The sequence below is a fragment of the Papio anubis genome, chromosome 17 (assembly GCF_008728515.1).
Source record: "Papio anubis isolate 15944 chromosome 17, Panubis1.0, whole genome shotgun sequence".
Classification (NCBI taxonomy): domain Eukaryota; kingdom Metazoa; phylum Chordata; class Mammalia; order Primates; family Cercopithecidae; genus Papio; species Papio anubis.
The window spans coordinates 17881372-17900454 of record NC_044992.1 but is presented as its reverse complement, the minus strand read 5'-3'; the positions used below and the strand labels follow the sequence as shown (position 1 = coordinate 17900454).

Sequence of the window (19083 nt, the reverse complement as noted above, 5' to 3'; positions counted from 1 at the left end):
ACACCAAGACCAATGGCAGATGGTGCTCACTGGTTCCCCTGCTGCCTGCGGCCTTGCATCCTGAGATTCCAACTCCTCTCCCTCCTCAGTCAAATGACAACACGTCGGGAACTTTCAGGGCCTTGGACAAATTGTCAGAACAGAGAATATTACACATCTCTGGGAGGCTACTGCATCCCCGCACAATGCTGCAGAAGAGAAAACAAGCTGATAAACATTTCAACATTCACAGTGTGTAGATTCAGCTTTCATTTTATTTTAGTTATAAAACGATTGCCAAAACACAAAGTTTTAGAAAAACACACAAACACAAGTTTTTATTCCTTTTTTAGTTGCGGAAAATAAATACAATCACATATTCCATATGCTTGTCTACAAAAGCATCTCTAAAAATGTCATTTACTGGACTTGACAGTATAATCTTTTTGGCTTTTCAACTGCAGGTATCATACAGATCATTTTATTTTATTAACTTTTTAAGCACTTGGCTCAAGCAACTTCAGAAAAAGACTTTGTGAGCTTACAAATCTTATTCCAAGTGTTATTTTTTAAACAGTTAAAACTAAAACAAGGTCTTACCTTTTCAAAAGAGGAGAATAAAGTTTTTCTTTTATAAAAATGGCTCCCCAAACTCACGAACACCTAAACCGACATAAAAAGTTGGTCTATCTTCATAGGAATCAACAAGAAGAGAGGTTACAGGGGAGAGGGAGGAATAAACATGACGGTTCCTGTGAAATCTATCCCACCAAGCAGTCACTCTTATGTTTCCAGTTTGGCCCTCGGGAGTTTTCCTAAAGGAAAGCTGTTCAGTCATCTAAGCCTATGTTTCTGAAAAGGTAGGACATGGACTCCCCATTGTGGATCCGACGGATCGCCTCTGAAAGGATCATGCTGATATCCACAGTTTTAATCTTGGGGCACTGGAGCTTCTGGACTTCATGTGGAATTGTATTAGTGACCACTACCTGTGAAGCAAGAGAAAAAAAACCAGAGCATCACAAAGCCAAGTAGCTTCATGGTTTAGTCTAGAAATGTGATAGCTTCTCAAATCTGAGGCTCGCTATGACGGGAAAACAGTGGATCTATGTCTCAAGTCAATGTTTCAATTTTTTTTTTTAGATGGAGTCTTGCTCTGTCACCCAGGCTGGAGTGCGGTGACGCCATCTCGGCTCACTACAAGCTCCGCCTCCCAGGTTCATGCCATTCTCCTGCCTCGGCCTCCCAAGTAGCTGGGACTACAGGCGCCCGCCACCATGCCCAGCTAATTTTTTTGTGTTTTGAATAGAGACAGGGTTTTACCATGTTCGCCAGGATGGTCTCGATCTCCTGACCTCGTGATCCACCCGCCTCAGCCTCCCAAAGTGCTGGGATTACAAGCGTGAGCCACTGCACCCAGCCTGTGTTTCTTAGGTTAAGATTTGATAACCTCACACCCACTAGGACAGGTATGGCAAAAAAAGATAATAACAAGTATTGGAGGCGTGCAGAGAAACTGGAACCCCCCACTCACTGCTGTAGGAATGTAAAATGGTGCGGCTGCTTTGAAAAACAGTCTGGCAGCTCCTTGAAAGTTTCAACATGAAGTTACTGTACGACCCAGCAGTACTAAACCTAGGTACGCATCCAAGAGAAGGGAAAACAGATGTCTACACAAAAACCTGTACACAAATGTTTACTGCAGCACCATGCATAAGTTAAAAAGCGGAAAAAATTTCTATCGACATGAAATATGAAAAGAGAGACAAAATGTGGACTATCCATGTAAGAGAGTATTCTTTGATCATAAAATGGAATGAAGTACTGATTCATGCTACAACATGGATGAACCTTGAAAATATTATGTTGAGTGAAGGAAGCCAGCACAAAAGACCACACATTGTGTAATCTCATTGATAAGAAATGTCCAGAACAGACAAATCTAGAGCGACAGAAAGCAGATTAGTGGTTGCCAGGGACTAATGGCAGTGAGAGAAAATGTGAAGTGACTGCTAATGGGTATGGTGTTCCTCTCTAGGGAGAAGAAAATGTTCTAAAATCAACTATGGTAATGACTGCACGACTCCAAGCATTCTTTTTTTTTTTTTTTTTTTTGAGACGGAGTCTCGCTCTGTCGCCCAGGCTGGAGTGCTGTGGCCGGATCTCAGCTCACTGCAAGCTCCGCCTCCCGGGTTCCCGCCATTCTCCTGCCTCAGCCTCCTGAGTAGCTGGGATTACAGGCGCCCGCCACCTCGCCCGGCTAGTTTTTTGTATTTTTTAGTAGAGTCGGGGTTTCACCGTGTTAGCCAGGATGGTCTCGATCTCCTGACCTCGTGATCCACCCGTCTCGGCCTCCCAAAGTGCTGGGATTACAGGCTTGAGCCACCGCGCCCGGCCTAACTCCAAGCATTCTAAAAACTAATGAGTTGTATACATTACTATTATTATTATTTATTTATTTACTTTGAGACAGAGTCTCATTCTGTTGTCCAGGCTAGAGTGCAGTGGCACAATCTCGGCTCACTGCAGCCACTGCCCCCTGGGTTCAAGCGATTCTCTTGCCTCAGCCTCCCAAGTAGCTGGGATTACAGGTGCCCGCCACCATGCAAGGCTAATTTTTGTATTTTTAGTAGAGAGGGGATTTCCCCCTGTTGGCTAGTCTCCGGCTCCTGACCTCAGGTAATCCGCCTGTCTCAGCCTCCCAAAGTGCTGGGATTACAGGCATAAACCACCATGCCCAGCCCTTGATTCCTTTCTTAACCACAATCTCAGTCTTGTCCCTACTCTCTGTAACTAAAGATCATGATGTGCCAGAAGCCCAGGCAGCTGTCCTCACGAACACACCCAGACCCTGTTACCTCATCAATGGCAGACTCTTCAATCAGCCGGGGGGCGTCAGAAGACAACAAGCCATGAGTTGCCATCACAAAGATCTTATATGCACCTCTTTCCTTCAGGGTCTCTGCTGCAGCAAGAAAGCTGTCGACGTCATCAATGATGTCATCCTGTCAAAGCACAGATGGAAAAGAATGTATATGAGCACTTCTACAATAATAGGTTAGACAACCAGGGGAAAAAAAGGGTCTGCCTACATTTATTGCAAAAAATCTGCTCTTCCATTTGGCCTTGTGCAGACAGCACAGCCCCACGTCCCCATCACCGTGCCCCATGGCATCCCTCCAGGACTTTCACACGAGCCTCCTCCTGCACAGCACCTGCCACTCACTATTCGGGCTATCTCCCACCACACTCCAGGCTCCCAGGGGTAGCACTGTTTTCTGAACCATAACTGGCCAACACTGTGCTGTCACAATGCAGATCGCACCAGAAATGATGGAGATATGATTTTCTTTTTTTGTTTTTAATGCACAGAAAAAGTGTTAAAAGATGTTTTCGACTCTGGGTAATAGAATTATGGTTGCCTCTTTCCCCTTGCTGCTTCTTGCTACCTTCCTTATTTCCAAATTTTCTCCACTGAGCATATGGGAAATATGTTTTTTACATGTTATTATAATGGAAAAAATAATAATGATTATTGTTTTTAATAATAAAATATCCAGTTCAGTGGTTTCTACTCTTTTATTGCATACTGAAGTTACTATGATCAAAAATATACATATAAAGGCTAGGCGTGGTGGCTCGCATCTGTAGTCTCAGCACTTTGGGAGGCTGAGGTGGGAGGATTGCTTGAGCTCAAGCGTTCAAGACCAGCCTGAGCAACATGGTGAAACCCAGTCTCTACAAAAACAAAAACTAGCCAGGCATGGTGGTACGTACCTGTAGTCCTAGCTACTTGGGAGGCTGAGGCAGGAGGATTGCTTGAGCCCATGGGGTGGAAGTTGCAGTGAGCTGTGATCAAGCCACTGCACTCCAACCTGGGCAGCAGACCCAGACCATACCCCCTCAAAAATACACACACACACACACACTTAAAAAGTACTACTAGTAAAATGGTACAGCCACCTTGGCAAACAGTTTGACAGTCTCTTATAAGACTATATTTGCAACTACCATGCAAACCAACAACTGCATTTATAAGTGCAATTACCCCAGAGAAATCAAAACTCTGTTCACACAAAAACCCATACATGAATGTACATAGTGAGTTTTATGTATAATAGCTCCAACCTGGAAATCATCCAAATATCCTTCAACAAATAAACTCTGGTACCTCTATGCCATGGGATACTGCCCAGCAATAAGAAGGAATAAAATATTTATATACAAAACAAACTGGATGGATCTCAGGGTAATCATGGCAGGTTAACCAAAACTCAAAAGGTTATAAACCATAGATTCCATTTATATGACATTCTTGAAATAATAATTAGAAATACAGAGGACAGATCATGGGTTGCCAGTGCTATGGCTTGAATGTTTTTGTGTCTCCAAAATTCATGTGTTGGAAACGTATTCCCCAGTGCAACAGTGTTGGGAGGTGGGGTTTTTGGGGAAGTGTTCAGGTTGTGAGGGCTCTGCTGTGAGGAATGGATTCATGTCGCTATAAAAAGGCTTGTGGGAGTGGGTTCGCCTCTTTCCTGCCCTTCTGAAGACAAGTTCATTCCTTTTTGTCCTTCTGCCATGTGAGGACGCAGCAAGAAGGCCCTCACCAGACCAAATGCTGGTGCCATGATTTGGACATCCAGCCTCTAGAGCTGTTAGAGAATAAATTTCTTCTATTCTGTATAAACAACCTAGTCTTACATGTTACAGCAGCACAAAATGGACAAAGACAGCAGGGGTTGCAGATTGGGTGGGAAGGATGTGGGTGTAGCTATGAAGGAAAGCATGAGGGTGCCCTGCAGTGAAGGAGCAATTCTGTGTCCTGACTGTGGTGGTGGTTCCACAAAGCTACCCATGATAAGACTGCACACACACACACACACACACACACACATATACACTGCATGCACAACTGGTGCTGTCTGAAGGGCCTCTGTGGCTGTGGCACTGAGAATTTCCAGGCTGTGTTATTGTACCATAGTTAAGCAAGATGGAGGATGCTGGGCAATGAATACACAGGAGGTCCCTGTGTATTTCCCCGTACTTCCTGTGGATCTATAATTACTTCAAAATAAAAAGTTTTTTTTGTTTTTTAAATGCAGTGGCGGCCAGGTGCAGTGGCTCACGCCTGTAATCCCAGCACTTTGGGAGGCCAAGGCGGGCAGATCACGAGGTCAGGAGCTCGAGACCAGCCTGGCCAACATGGTGAAACCCTATCTCTACTAAAAATACAAAAATTAGGCAAGCATGGTGGCAGGCACCTGTAATTCCAGCTACTTGGGAGGCTGAGGTAAGAGAATCGTTTGAACCTGGGAGGCAGAAGTTGCAGTGAGCCGAAAACACACCACTGCAATCCAGCCTGGGTGACAGCAAGACTCACAAAATCAATCAATCAAGTCATCAATCAATCAACAGAATAACAACGGCAAATACTAGAATTAAAATAATAAAAGAGGTCTACATACCACGATGATGGCAATCCTTCCTCCAACATCACCCACAACTGTGATTGGGGGCTTTTCTTTAGGAATCAGCACTGGTTGGAATAAAACACACACACACCAAAGTTTTTATATTAAAAAGTAAAACAAAATTTTAAATAAGTTAATATCTCAAGATAAAAACATTCAACCAACTAGGAATAGAAGGGAATTTCCTCAATCTGATAAAGGGCAACTACAAAAACCCACAGCTGACTTGACACTTTATGGCCCAAGGTCAAAAGCTTTCCCCTAAGATCAGGAACAAGACAAGGATGCCTGCTGCACCACTGCCATCCACCGTGATACTGGATATGCTAGCAAGGGTAATTAGGCAAGAAAACAAAATGAAAGGCATCCAGATCAGAAAGGAAAAGTAAAACCACCTCTATTAGCAGATGACATGATCCTACCTACTGAAAATCCCCAAGAATCCACAAATACACCCACCGAAGTTAAAATACGAATTCAGTCAAGTTGCCAAGTACAAAATCAACAGACAAAATCAGTTGCTACACAGCAGCATTGAACAATCAAAAGAGGGGATTAAGAAAGCAATTCCATTTACAAAAGGAGGCAAAAGAATAAAATACTAGGAATAAATTTAACCAAGGACTTGTGAAAACTACAAATCATCACTGAAAGAAATTTAAGAAAATAGGATTCTTGGCCAGGAGCGGTGGCTCACACCTGTAATCCCAGCACTTTGGGAGGCCGAGCTGGGTGGATCTCTTGAGCCCAGGAGTTTGAGACCAGCCTGGGCAACACAGTGAAACACCATCTCTACAAAAAAAATACAGAAATTAGCCAGGTTTGGTGGTGGCACATGCCTGTAGTCCCAGCTACTCGGAGGGCTGAAGTGGGAGGATCACTCGAGCCTGGGAGGTGGGGGTTGCAGTGAGCCAAGATCATGCCACTGCAGCCCAGCCTGGGCAACATGGCAAGACCTTGTCTCAAAAAAATAAAAAAGAAAAAAAAAAAAAAAAAAAGGAAAGAAAGAAAATAGAATTCTTAGGTATTATACCGAAAAGCAACAAAAATGTAAATTGGACTTAATCAAAATTAAAATCTTTTGTGGCTGGGCGTGGTGACTCGCACCTATAATTCCAGCACTTTGGGAGGCTGAGGAGACAGGATTGCTTGGGCTCAGGAGTTCAAGACCATCCTGGGCAACACAGTGAGACCCCATCTCTATAAATTTCTTTTTTTAATTACCCAGGCATGGTGGTGTGCACCTGTAGTCACAGCTACTCAGAAGGCTGAGGCAAGAGGGTCACTTGAGCCTGGGAGGTTCCAAGGCTGCACTTAGCAAAGATCATGCTATTGCACTCCAGCCTGAGTGACACAGTGAGATCCTGTCTCAATAAAAAATAAATAAAAAAGAGGTCTGGGCACGGTGGCTCATGGCTACAATCCCAGCACTTTGGGAGGCCGAGGTGGGCAGATCACGAGGTCAAGAGTTTGAGACCAGCCTGGCCGACATGGTGAAACCCCTGTCTCTACTAAAAATACAAAAATTAGCCAGGCATGGTGGCGCGCCTGGTAGGATCATGTCATCTGCTAATAGAGATAGTTTTACTTTTCCTTTCTGATCTGGATGCCTTTCATTTTGTTTTCTTGCCTAATTACCCTTGCTAGCATATCCAGTATCATGGTGGATGGCAGTGGTGCAGCAGTAATACCTGTAATCCCAGCTACTTGGGAGGCTGAGGCAGGAGAATCGCTTAAAACCAGGAGGTGGAGGTTGCAGTGAGAGGAGCTGTGCCATTGCATTCCAGCCTGAGCAACAGAGCAAGACACCATCTCAAAATAAATAAATAAATAAATATAAAAAAGTAAATAACCTATAGAATGGCAGAAAATATTTGCATATCATGTATCCGGTAAGAGTCTAGTGTCCAAAATATATAAAGTAGGCTGGGCATGGTGGCTCACGCCTGTAATTCCAGCACTTTGGGAGGCTGAGGCGGACAGATTGCCTGCCTGAGCCGGACAGATTGCCTGCCTGAGCTCAGAAGTTTGAGACCAGCCTCAGCAACATGGCGAAACTCTGTCTCTACAAAAAATACAAAAGTTAGCAAGGCATGGTGGTGCATGCCAGTAGTCCCAGCTACTTGGGGGCGCTGAGGTGAGAGGATCACTTGAACTCGGGAGGTCAAGGCTCCAGTGAGCCACAACTGCACCACTGCACTCCAGCCTGGGTGAGACAGCGAGGCCCTGTCTCAAAAAAAAAAAATAAAAATAAAAAAATAAAAAATTATATATATATACACTTATATATATGGCAAAATATATAAATAACTTTTATAATTCAACAATAAAAAGACAAACCTAGTTCAAAAACGGGCAAAGGATTTCAATAGATATTTCTCCAAAGAAGATATACAAATGAAATCAGTAGTCATTAGGGAAATGTTTATCAAAATCATAATGAGATGCCACTTTATGCCCACTGGGCTGACTACAATAAAAAAAGTAGAAAATAAGTGTTGATAAGGATGTGGAGAAACTGGAACCTTTGTACATTACTGGTAGGAATATAAAATGGTGTAGCTGCTGTGAGAAAAGGCTGGCAGTTCCTCAAAAAGTTAAACATACACCAAAAGATCCAGCAATTCTGATCCCAGGTATAGACCATGAGAAATGAACCATCTATCCACACAGAAACTCATACATGAATGTACGGAGCAGCATAGCTAAAAGTGGAAACAACCCAAATTCCTATCAAATGCTGACAATGAAATATTATCCAGCCATCAAAAGCAATGAAGTACTGACACGTGCTGTCCCATGGATGAACCTCAAAACATGCTCAGAGAAAGAAGCCCAATACAAAAGCCCACGTTATATGATTCCATTTATATGAAATGTCCAGAGTAGGCAAACATCCACAGAAAGAGAATGGAGATGAGTGGTTGCCAGGGGTTGGGGGAAGGGGGCATGGGGAAACTACTTAATGGGTGCAGGGTGTTCTTCTGGGGTAATGAGAAGTTTTGAAACTAGAAAGAAATGGTAACTGCACAAAACTGTGAATATACTGAAAGGCAGTAAATTTTTTTTTTTGAGACGGACTCTCACTTTGTCGCCCAGGCTGGAGTGCAGTGGCGCGATCTCGGCTCGCTGCAAGCTCCGCCTCCCTGGTTCACGCCATTCTCCTGCCTCAGCCTCTGAGTAGCTGGGACTACAGGCGCGCACCACCACGCCCGGCTAATTTTTTGTATTTTTAGTAGAGACGGGGTTTCACCGTGTTAGCCAGGATGGTCTCGCTCTCCTGACCTTGTGATCCGCCCTCCTTGGCCTCCCAAAGTGCTGGGATTACAGGCATAAGCCACCACGCCTGGCCAAAGGCAGTAAATTTTATACTTTAAAATGGTTAATTCTATGTTATATGACTTTGACTTCAATTTTCTTTTATTTTTTTTGAGATGGAGTCTCGCTCTGTCGCCCAGGCTGGAAGTGAAAGGACTGTTCTAGATCGGGGCTTTTCAGCTGCTTACGTCTTGGGCCAGATATATTTATGCTGCAAGGGAACACCCTGTGTACTGTGAGAAGTTTAGCAGCATGCTTGGCCTCTAATCACTAGATGCCAGTAGCCACCCCCTTGGTTGTGACAATCAAAACTATCTCCAGACATTTCCAAATGTCCTCTAGGAGACCAATGCCCACTCCCTAATTGAGAACCCCTGCTCTAGATTGAAAGAGACGAAAGACATATGACAACCAGAGGCAATGTGTGACCCTAGGTGAGCATCAGGAGAGGACAAAAAAGTATAACAAAACAAAGCAAAGCAAGATAAATTCCAGAACTGAAGTGACTTTCTACATGTTCAACACTCCTACTCCCAGGACACTTGACCTCAATGGCGGTGAAAAAGTATAATGGGCCGGGCGCGGTGGCTCAAGCCTGTAATCCCAGCACTTTGGGAGGCCGAGACGGGCGGATCACGAGGTCAGGAGATCGAGACCATCCTGGCGAACACGGTGAAACCCCGTCTCTACTAAAAATACAAAAACCTTGGTATATATAGTCCCAACTACTTAGGGAGGCTGAGGCAGGAAGAATAAGTAAAAACCGGAGAACTTGCAGTGAGCTGAGATCCGGCCACTGCACTCCAGCCGGGTGACAGAGCCAGACTCCGTCTCAAAAAAAAAAAAAAAAAAAAAAGTATAATGAATTGCCCTTTAGGAAATCAATTTGACAAAAAGCCTTATAGTCATGCCTTCTGACTCATTAATCTCACTTTTAGAAGCTTGAAATGAAATAAGCCAAAGTGTGGGAAAAGTGTTTTATTTTTATTTTTATTTTTTTTGTGAGACAGAAGTCTCGCTGAGTAAGCCCGGGCTGGAGTGCGGTGGCAATCTCGGCTGCTTTACGCTGCCAATTCCATTCTCCTGCCTCAACCTCCAGTATGAGACCTGGCATACCGCCTGCATATTGCATTTTTTATGAGGAAGGGGTTTCACCGTGTTATGCCCATCTGACTCTTGATGATACAGAAAAATGTTTTGGCTATATTCACTGCCACATTATAGGGGCAAAGAACAGAAGAAAACATAAAAACCCCAAATTAGGCTGTAGTTGGGCAATCTAAGCCATATTCATATGATGGGTTATTAGACAGCCATAAAAATGCTGTTTACAAGAGGCTGAAGTAGACAAATCGTTTGAGCCTGGGAGGTCAAGGCTACAGTGAGCCGTGATTGTGCCACTGCACTCCAGCCTGGGTGACAAAGTGAGACCCAGTCTCAAAGGAAAAAAAAAAAAAAGAAATTGCTGTTTCTTTTGGAAGTTTCTGATGACCTGAGACGACACATCAGGAAGCTGGGAGGAGGAGGCAGCAACATGCACAATTATGCAGTAAGCATGCATCACAGCTCTATGAAAAACTAAAAGGAGGCTCACCAAATTAAAGTGGTGTGTCTTTGAATAGTGAGATCAAGCACTAATTATTATTTAGCTTCGACATGGATGAAGGACATTTGGCGACGGTTTATCTATAAGAAATCAGAGGCACGAGGCCAGCGGTGGCTCAAGCCTGTAATCCCAGCACTTTGGGAGGCGAGGCGGGGAGGATCACAAGGTCAGGAGGTCAGGGTATCTGGCTGACAACGGTGAAACCCTGTCTCTACTAAAATACAAAAACTAGCCCGGTGAGGTGGCAGGCCTGTAGTCCCAGCTACTCAGGAGGCTGAGGCAGGAGAATGGCGTGAACCCGGGGAACCAGAGCTTGCAGTGAGCGAAGTCTGGCCACTGCACTCCAGCCTGGGTGGCAGGCGAGACTCCGTCTCAAAAAAAAAAAGAAATCCAGAGGATACAAAATAATTTTTAGAATCTAATACTAAATAACAAAATCTTTATATTCGAGATGCTGCAGGAAGAATGCTTTCTTTTCCCTTCATATATTATTTGCTAGTACCTTAAAAAACCATTCTATGTAGGGTGTCAAATCATGAAATGTATAAAAACAATCCAATATTTAGGATCTGTGAAACTAGAATTCTGCATTCCCAAAGACGGCCTGTAATGATCACTACTTGAGTCAAAACATAAACTTAGAAACATTATAATTAAAATTATGAATGAAACATAAAGATCACATGAGTAAAGAAATATTGCTGGGCGCGGTGGCTCACGCCTGTAAACCCAGCACTTTGGGAGGCCAAGGCGGGCGGATCACGAGGTCGGGAGATCGAGACCATCCTGGCTAACACAGTGAAACCCCGTCTCTACTAAAGAATACAAAAAATTAGCCAGGTGTACTGGCGAGCACCTATAGTCCCAGCTACTCTGGAGGCTGAGGCAGGAGAATGGCGTGAACCCAGGAGGCGGAGCTTGCAGTGAGCCAAGATTGCACCACTGCACTCCAGCCTGGGTGACAGAGTGAGACTCCGTCTCAAAAAAAAAAAAAAAAAAAAAAAGAAATATTAGAAAGAACATAGAGATCATCCAGTCCCAAGACCTCATTTCCAAATGGGAAACCTCTAGTTCAGTGTCTGCAGTCCAGAGTCCACTCCCTAAGGCCACACCGAAAGCTAACATCCAGCAAGTTCCAAAGGAGCAGCGTTCATCTAAAGACTGCCAACGCGTTCCTCATCACAGCCCACACGCTTGCAGGACTGAAAAGGAACATATATTCGTCCATGCCTCCTGGGCATGGCACATCTCACCAATGGTCCCAGCCAGCCCTTGCAGGGTTCTGCTGAGGTTCCTAGATACAGGCCCCTCTGAGGCCAGGCAAGAATTCTAAAAGGGAGCAGCAGCCCCAGGCCTAATCCCCAGCACCAACAGCCTGGGCATGTGAGGCTGTGAGAAATGCACACACAAGCAAAAGGCTTTGAGGCCCTGAGCCAAACACTTTATTAACACCTTCCCAGCCCCAAATCCTGAACCCTGGCTCTATCTCCTGCCTTTCTCCTCCTTAAATCCCCATCACTAAGTCCAAGAGACCCACGAGCACAGTAGCAAAAGCACAGGTTTTAGTCAGACAAGTCCAGCTTGTCACTATGTGACTGCAGGGAAGTTGCTTGCTCTTTCTGACCCTGTTTATCTATAAAATGGAAAATCATCACTCAATTAAAAGGGCTGTACTGGAGACTAAAACATTAAAAATGTTCATTCCCTCCTGCCATCTTTTTTAGAGACAGGGTTTCACTCTGTCACCCAGGCTGGAGTGCAGTGGCACCATCATGGCTCACTGCAGCCTCGACTTCCTGGGTTCAAGTGATCCTTTCACCTCACTCTCAAGTAGCTGGGATTACAGGCACACCACTATGCCTGGCTTATTTTATTTATTTATTTATTTTTGAGAGGTAGTCTCACTCTATTGCCCAGGCTGGAGTGCAGTGGCACAATCTCAGCTCACTGCAACCTCCGCCTCCTGGGTTCAAGTGATTCTCCTGACTCATCCTCCTGAGTGGCTGGGATTACAGGCACGCGCCACCAAAAACAGCTAATTTTTATATTTTTAGTAGAGACAGGGTTTCACCATGTTGGTCAGGTTGGTCTCGAACTCCTGACCTCATGATCCACCCGCCTCGGCCTCCCAAAGTGCTGGGATTACAGGCGTGAGCCACCGTACCCAGTCACCTAGATAATTTTTAAACTTTTTGTAGAAATGGGGTTGTGCTATGTTGCCCAGGCTGGTCTCAAACTCCTGGGCTCAAGCAAATCTTCCACATCAGCCTTCCAAAGTGCTGGGATTAACGGAGTGCACCAATGTACCTGGCCTCCCTCCCGTCGTCTTTTTAACATTTCTCAAAGTGCTCTGTCCCTTTCACTCCCTTTGCTACCACCCCCTAGAGCAACAATGCGTAACAGAAATACACAGTGACGAATGTAAGCCACATAAGCAATTTTAGATTTTCTAGTAGCCACATTACAAAAGCACAAAAAAAGGTAAAATTAATTTTAATAACATGTTTGATTTGATTCAATATATCAAAATATTACCATTTTAACACAGAATCAATACAACTTCACTAATGAGATATTTACAATAAGGTTTTCAGATTAGGGGTGTGTGTCCTTCACACTCCCACTCCTCCCCACCCCATTCCCAGTGTGCAGGAGCCACACGTAGTCGGTGGCCACTCGGCTAGACAGCACAGCCCAAGAGATCAAGCTCCCCTCCCATGTGCCTGCTCAACTTCATCAGCCTCCCGGATCTGGCCTCTGCACTTCCAGCTTCTCTTCCATGCAACCTATCCCAAACACAGATGCAGGCCTGGCCTGCTGAACACTAAATGGCCTAGATCAAGAGCCTTTGCTGGCCGCCACCTAGGACGCGAGTGTATTTACTGGTATTCAAAGTCCTCCTCGGTCGGCTCCGCGCAGATACTGCTATCTTAGTCCATCTCCTCCCTTCTGGGGCCTCCTGGTAGTCAAGTTAGTGTCTTCCTGGCCACACCATGGCCCATCACTGAACATCTCATCACTGCAGTCCTATCTCACTCACATAAGGCAGGCAGCGCTGGGTCCTGAGGGCTCGTCCTGGGCTCTCCACCATCTTGGCCTATCTCATGGGTCAACTCTGAGGACGGCCTCTTGTTGTCGCTCTTTTTTAGAAAAGCAACAGGCCCAAGGACATACAGCCGATAAGTGATGGAGCCAGACGCAAACTCAAGCTCAGTCCCCCACCCCTCAGGAGATTTAATCCCTGCCCAGATGGCCTTCCATTTCTACCTCAGCTGCAATCTACAAAGTACAGCTGGAATTCCAGCTTCTTCATGGCTATCCCAGCCACACTAGTTCCTTCTCTGTTTTTTTTTTTTTTTTCTCTATTTATAAATGAGCAAACTCCTAGGCAAGGCAAAAACCTGACAGTCCAGAACATACCTCTGTGACCTAAAAATTATTTTGAGCTGAAAGCATTTGAGTTCCTGAAGTCCCTTATATGCTGAAAAGCAGAGCCTCAAAAATTACTCAAAAGAACTCAACTGTGATAAATCCCCTCCCTGGGAACACCAGGGAAGACTGACTCTTATCGCTTAAGACTAGAAGAAGTCCAGACCACACCTAAACAGATGCTGTCAAAAACTAGCCTCCCCCCCATCTATTCTCCTCAGCACCCACTTCCCATCAGTCCCCTCCCTCCTCTTCTTCCCCTATTAAGAAGTCATCTGGGCCGGGCGCCTGTAATCCCAGCACTTTGGGAGGCTGAGGCCGGCGAATCACTTGAGGTCAGGAGTTTGAGACCAGCCTGGCCAACATGGTGAAACCCCATCTCTACAAACAAACAAAACAAAATACAAAAATTACCTGGGCATGGTGGACGTACCGGTAGTCCCAGCTACCTGGGAGGCTGAGGCAGGAGAATCGCCTGAACCTGGGAGGCAGGGGTTGCAGTGAGCCATAATTGCGCCACTGCACTCCAGGCTGGGCAAAAGAGCATTTCAAAAGAAAAAAAAAAAAAAAAAGGAAGTCATCTGTTTTCCCACACAGGCCTTTTCTGCCCCTCCTGTTCCCCTATTAAGATACTATATAAGCCCCACATTCTAACCACTTCTTTGAGTCACATTTTTGTGACTCACACAAAAGAGTTTCATCACACACATCTGTATGTATGTGGTTAAACTGTCTTTCCTCTTCCTCATCTGTCTTTTGACAGTTTAGTCCATATGCCACCAAACACTGAATCTATGAGAGTAGGGGGTTAGGGTTCCTCCCCAACACCTCGAAGGCGGCTTTTTTTTTTTTTTTTTTTTGAGAAGATGTTATTAAGGCATGGAGAAGTTTCTTAAACACAAAAACAAATTCATACATAACTACCACCCCAACCCAGCTACATTCATTCTTCATATTCCCTCCTGGTCCTTGCATAGACAAAGAGAGTGCTGTGGTCTAAAGATGGTGTCCTCTCAAAACGCTATTTTGGAACCTAATACCCAATGTGATAGTATTAACAGCTGAGGCCTTTGGGAAATGATTAAGTCTCAAGGCCTCTGCCTTCATGAACAGGATTAGTGCCCTTACAGAGAGCTGCCTTGCTCCTTCCACCATGTGAGGACACAGCAACAAGGTGCCACCTCAGGAGCAGAGTGAGCCCTCCCCTGACACCAATCTGTTGGTGCCTTGATCCAGGACTTCCCAGCCTCCAGAACTGTGAGCAATGAATTTCTGTTGTTTATAAATTACCTAGTGTGGCTGGGTGCGGTGGCTCATGCCTGTAATCCCAGCACTTTGGGAGGCTGAGGTGGACAGATCACCTGAAGTCGGGGGTTAGTGACCGGCCTGACCATGATGGAGAAACTCCGTCTCTACTAAAAATACAAAAATTAGCCAGGCGTGGTGGCGCATGCCTGTAATCCCAGCTACTTAGGAGGCTGAGGCAGGAGAATCGCTTGAACTCGGGAGGTGGAGGTTGTGGTGAGCCAAGATCGCGTCATTGCAATCCAGCCTGGGCAACAAGAGCGAAACTCCATCTCAAGAAAAAAAAAAAAAAAAAATTACCAAGTCTAAGGTATTTTGTTATAACAGCCTTAACAAACTAAGACAGAAATTGGTACTGAGAAGTGAGTTGCTACGGTATCAAATACTTACCAATGCAGGAGTGGCTTTGGAACTGGGTAATGGGTAGAGGCTAGAAGAGGAAAAGGCTAGAAAAAGACTGTATTGCTACGTACAGACTGTAAAGGGGAGCTCTGGTGAGGGCTCTGCTATAGTTTGGATCTACTTTGTCTCCACCAAAACTTATGTTAAAAATTTGGGCCAGGTGCAGTGGCTCACACCTGTAATCCCAGCACTTTGGGAGGCTGAGGTGGGTGGATTGCCTGAGCTCAGGAGTTCACAACCAGCCTGGGCAACAAGGTGAAACCCCATCTCTACTAAAAATACAAAAAAGTAGCCGGGTGTGGCAGCGGGCACCTGTAGTCTTAGCTACTCAGGAGGCTGAGGCAGGAGAATTTCTTGAACCCTGGGAGGCGAGGTTGCAGTGAGCCAAAATCACGCCACTGCACTCCAGCCTGGGTAATGGAGCAAGACTCCGTCTCAAAAAAAAAAAAAAAAGAAAAAGAAAAAATTTGATCCCCAGTATGCACTATTGAGAAGTGGCGCCTAGTGGGAGATGTTTGGGTCACAGAGGCAGATCTTTCATGAATGGATTAATGCCTTCCTATGGGGGTGAGTTCTTGCTCTCAGGGCACTTAGTTCCCATGAGAGCAAGTTATTACAAAAACGAGTTTGGCTTCCCAGACTCTCTCATTTCGTCTCTTGCCATGTGATCTCTCTGCACCCGCCTGCTCACTTTTCTTCTCCACCATGTTTCAACCTAGTGTGTGGCCCTCACCGGAAACTGCCAGATGTGATGCTACACTCTTTAACTTCCCAGCCTGAAGAACTATGAGCTAAATAAATGTGTCTTCTTTATAGAATACCCAGTCTTAGGTAGTCTGTTATAGCAACACAAAACAGACTAAGACAGGCTCAGAAGAAGAGAACAGCTGTAAAGAAAGCCTCAATCTTCTTAGAAATGATCTAAGTGGTCATGATCACAATGCTAGTAGAAAAACAGATAGTAGGCTGGTCATGGTGGCTCACACCTGTAATTTCAGCACTTTGGGAGGCTGAGGTGGAAGGATCCCTTGAGCCCAAGAGTTCAAAACCGACCTGGGCAACATGGCAAAACCCCATCTCTACATAAAACACAAAAATTAGCCAGACATGGTGGCACACGCCTGCAGTCCCAGCTACTTGGGAGGCTAAGGTGGGAGGATCAATTGAGCCCAGGAGGCTGCTGCTGTGAGCCGTGATCACACCACTGCACTCCAGCCTGGGCAAGAGAGTAAAACACTGTCTCAAAAAAAAAAAAAAAAAAAAAGAGGTCAGGTGTGGTGGCTCATGTCTGTAATCCCAGCACTTTGGGAAGTCGAGGCAGGCAGACCACTTGAGGTCAGGAGTTTTGAGACCAACCTGGCCAACACGGTGAAATGTCATCTCTATTAAAAATACAAAAATGAGCCAGGCGTGGTGGTGTGTGCCTGTAGTCCCACCTACTCGGGAGGCTGAGGCACAAGAATTGTTTGAACCCAGGAGCCAGAGGTTGCAGTGAGCCGAGATTGCACCACTGCACTCCAGCCTGGGTGACAGAGTGAGACTTCATCTCAAAAAAAAAAAGGGCAGTGAAATAGAATCTTTGGCAAAAGAGGGTGCATGGCTGCTTTTGACTGCTTATACTAAAATCCAAGAAGATGAATTAAAGATGAGATTTATCATCAAAGGGGAAGTAGAACTTAAATATTTTGAAAATACATTTCCAAATATTCCAGCCTGGCCATCTTGTAAAGAATGTAAAAGAGGCCGGGTGCAGTGGCTCACGCCTGTAATCCCAGCACTTTGGGAGGCCGAGACGGGTGGATCACGAGGTCAGGAGATTGAGACCATCCTGGCTAACACGGTGAAACCCTGTTTCTACTAAAAATACAAAAAATTAGCCGGGCATGGTGGCGGGCGCCTGTAGTCCCAGCTACTCGGGAGGGTGAGGCAGGAGAATGGCATGAACCTGGGAGGCGGAGCTGAGATCGTGCCAGTGCACTCCAGCCTGGGTGAAAGAGCGAGACACCATCTCAAAAAAAAAAAAAAAAAAAGAAAAAAGAAAGAATGTAAAAGCAAGCCTGGATGAAATGGCTCAGGCCTATAATTCCAACAGTTTGGGAGGCCAAGGAAGGAGGATTGCTTGAGCTCAAGAGTTTGTGACCAGTCTAGGCAACAAAGCAAGATTCCATCTCTACAAAAAAAATAAAAATAAAATAAAATAAATTAGCCAGGCCTGGTGGCACACATCTATAGTCCCAGCTACTTGGGAGGCTGAGGTAGCAGAATGGCTTGGGCCCTGGAAGTCGAGGCTGCAGTGAGCTCTGATCTCACCACTGCACTCCAGCTTGGAAGACAGATCAAGATCTGTCTTTGAGATGTTGTCTCACTCTGTCACCAGGCTGGAGTACGGTGGCACAATCTTGGATCTCGGCGCACTGCAACCTCTGACTCCCTGGTTCAAGCGATTCTCCTGCCTCAGCCTCCCGAGTAGTTGGGATTTATGGCACGCACCACCATGCCCAGCTAATTTTTATGTTTTTAGTAGAGATGGGGTTTCACCATGCTGGCCAGGCTGGTCTTGATCTCCTGACCTCGTGATCCGCCTGTCTTGGCCTCCCAATGTGCTGGGATTACAGGTGTGAGCCACCGCACCCAGCCACCAAGCAAACATTTGATAAGGAGATTAGTATGGATAGAAAGAAGCCAGATGGCCAGGAGTAGCGGCTCACACCTTAAGTACTTTGGGAAGCTGAGGCGGGTGGATCACTTGAGCTCAGGAGTTCAAGACCAGCCTGGGCAACATGGTAAAACTTTGTCTCTACAAAAAACACAAAAATTAGCCAGGTGTGGTGGCAAGTGCCTGTAGTGCCAGCTACTCATGAGGCTGAAGTGGGAGGACTGCTTGAGCCCAGGAGGTGAGGCTGCAATGAGCCACGATCACACCACTGCACTCTAGCCTGGGTGACGGGATGAGAACTTGTCTCAAATAAATAAATAAATAAATAAATAAATAAATAAATAAATAAATAAATAAATAAAAGAACCCGATGCTATTCATCAAGACAGTAAAGCAATGACCCCAAAGGCATTTCTGAGATCTTTGTGGCTGCCCATCTCATCATAAGCCCAGAATGCCGGGGTCTTGGGGGCAGAACGATTTCAAGGTTCCACTTCCCACATTCCAGAGTGTTCCTTACCCACTCCAGCTGTAGCTCAAGCAGGCCCAACTATGGCTCGGGCCACCCCTCTGGAAGGCACAGGCAAGAAACCACAGTGGTGTCCGTGCAGTGCCATCTCCACAGTGCACAGAGTGAATGAGCTGTGGGGGCACACCTATCTCTACCCAGACTTCAAAGGATGCCCCAAAGAATGCCAGGGCCCAAGCAGAGAACTGTCACGGGCAGGGCCACCAGAGAGCCCTCACTAGGGCAAAGCTCAGTGGAGTCATGGGGGCAGGGCCACCCCAAGACCCAAGACTGGTAGAACCACTAGCATGCAACTCCAGCCTGAGAGATGCAGACATGAGACTCCAATGACTGAGAGCTGCTGCATGGGCTGCTCCCAGCAAAGCTGTGGGAGTGGGGCCATCTA

The 19083-nt window shown here is 45.6% G+C and overlaps 1 protein-coding gene across 10 annotated transcripts in view; it reads right to left on the bottom strand.

Moving 5' to 3' along the window:
• Positions 1–234: 234 nt before the first annotated feature.
• Positions 235–19083, bottom strand: part of PRPSAP2 (phosphoribosyl pyrophosphate synthetase associated protein 2) — a 77849-nt gene continuing 59000 nt past the window's right edge. For all 10 annotated transcript variants that reach the window (XM_003912436.4, XM_009189840.2, XM_009189838.4 and 7 more), the window contains 3 exons: positions 5448–5518; positions 2838–2984; positions 235–968 (listed from right to left, as the gene is read on the bottom strand). In XM_003912436.4, coding sequence (XP_003912485.1) covers positions 810–968; positions 2838–2984; positions 5448–5518 — 377 coding nt within the window. In that variant the 3' untranslated portion in view covers positions 235–809. The remainder of the gene's footprint in view (positions 969–2837; positions 2985–5447; positions 5519–19083) is intronic.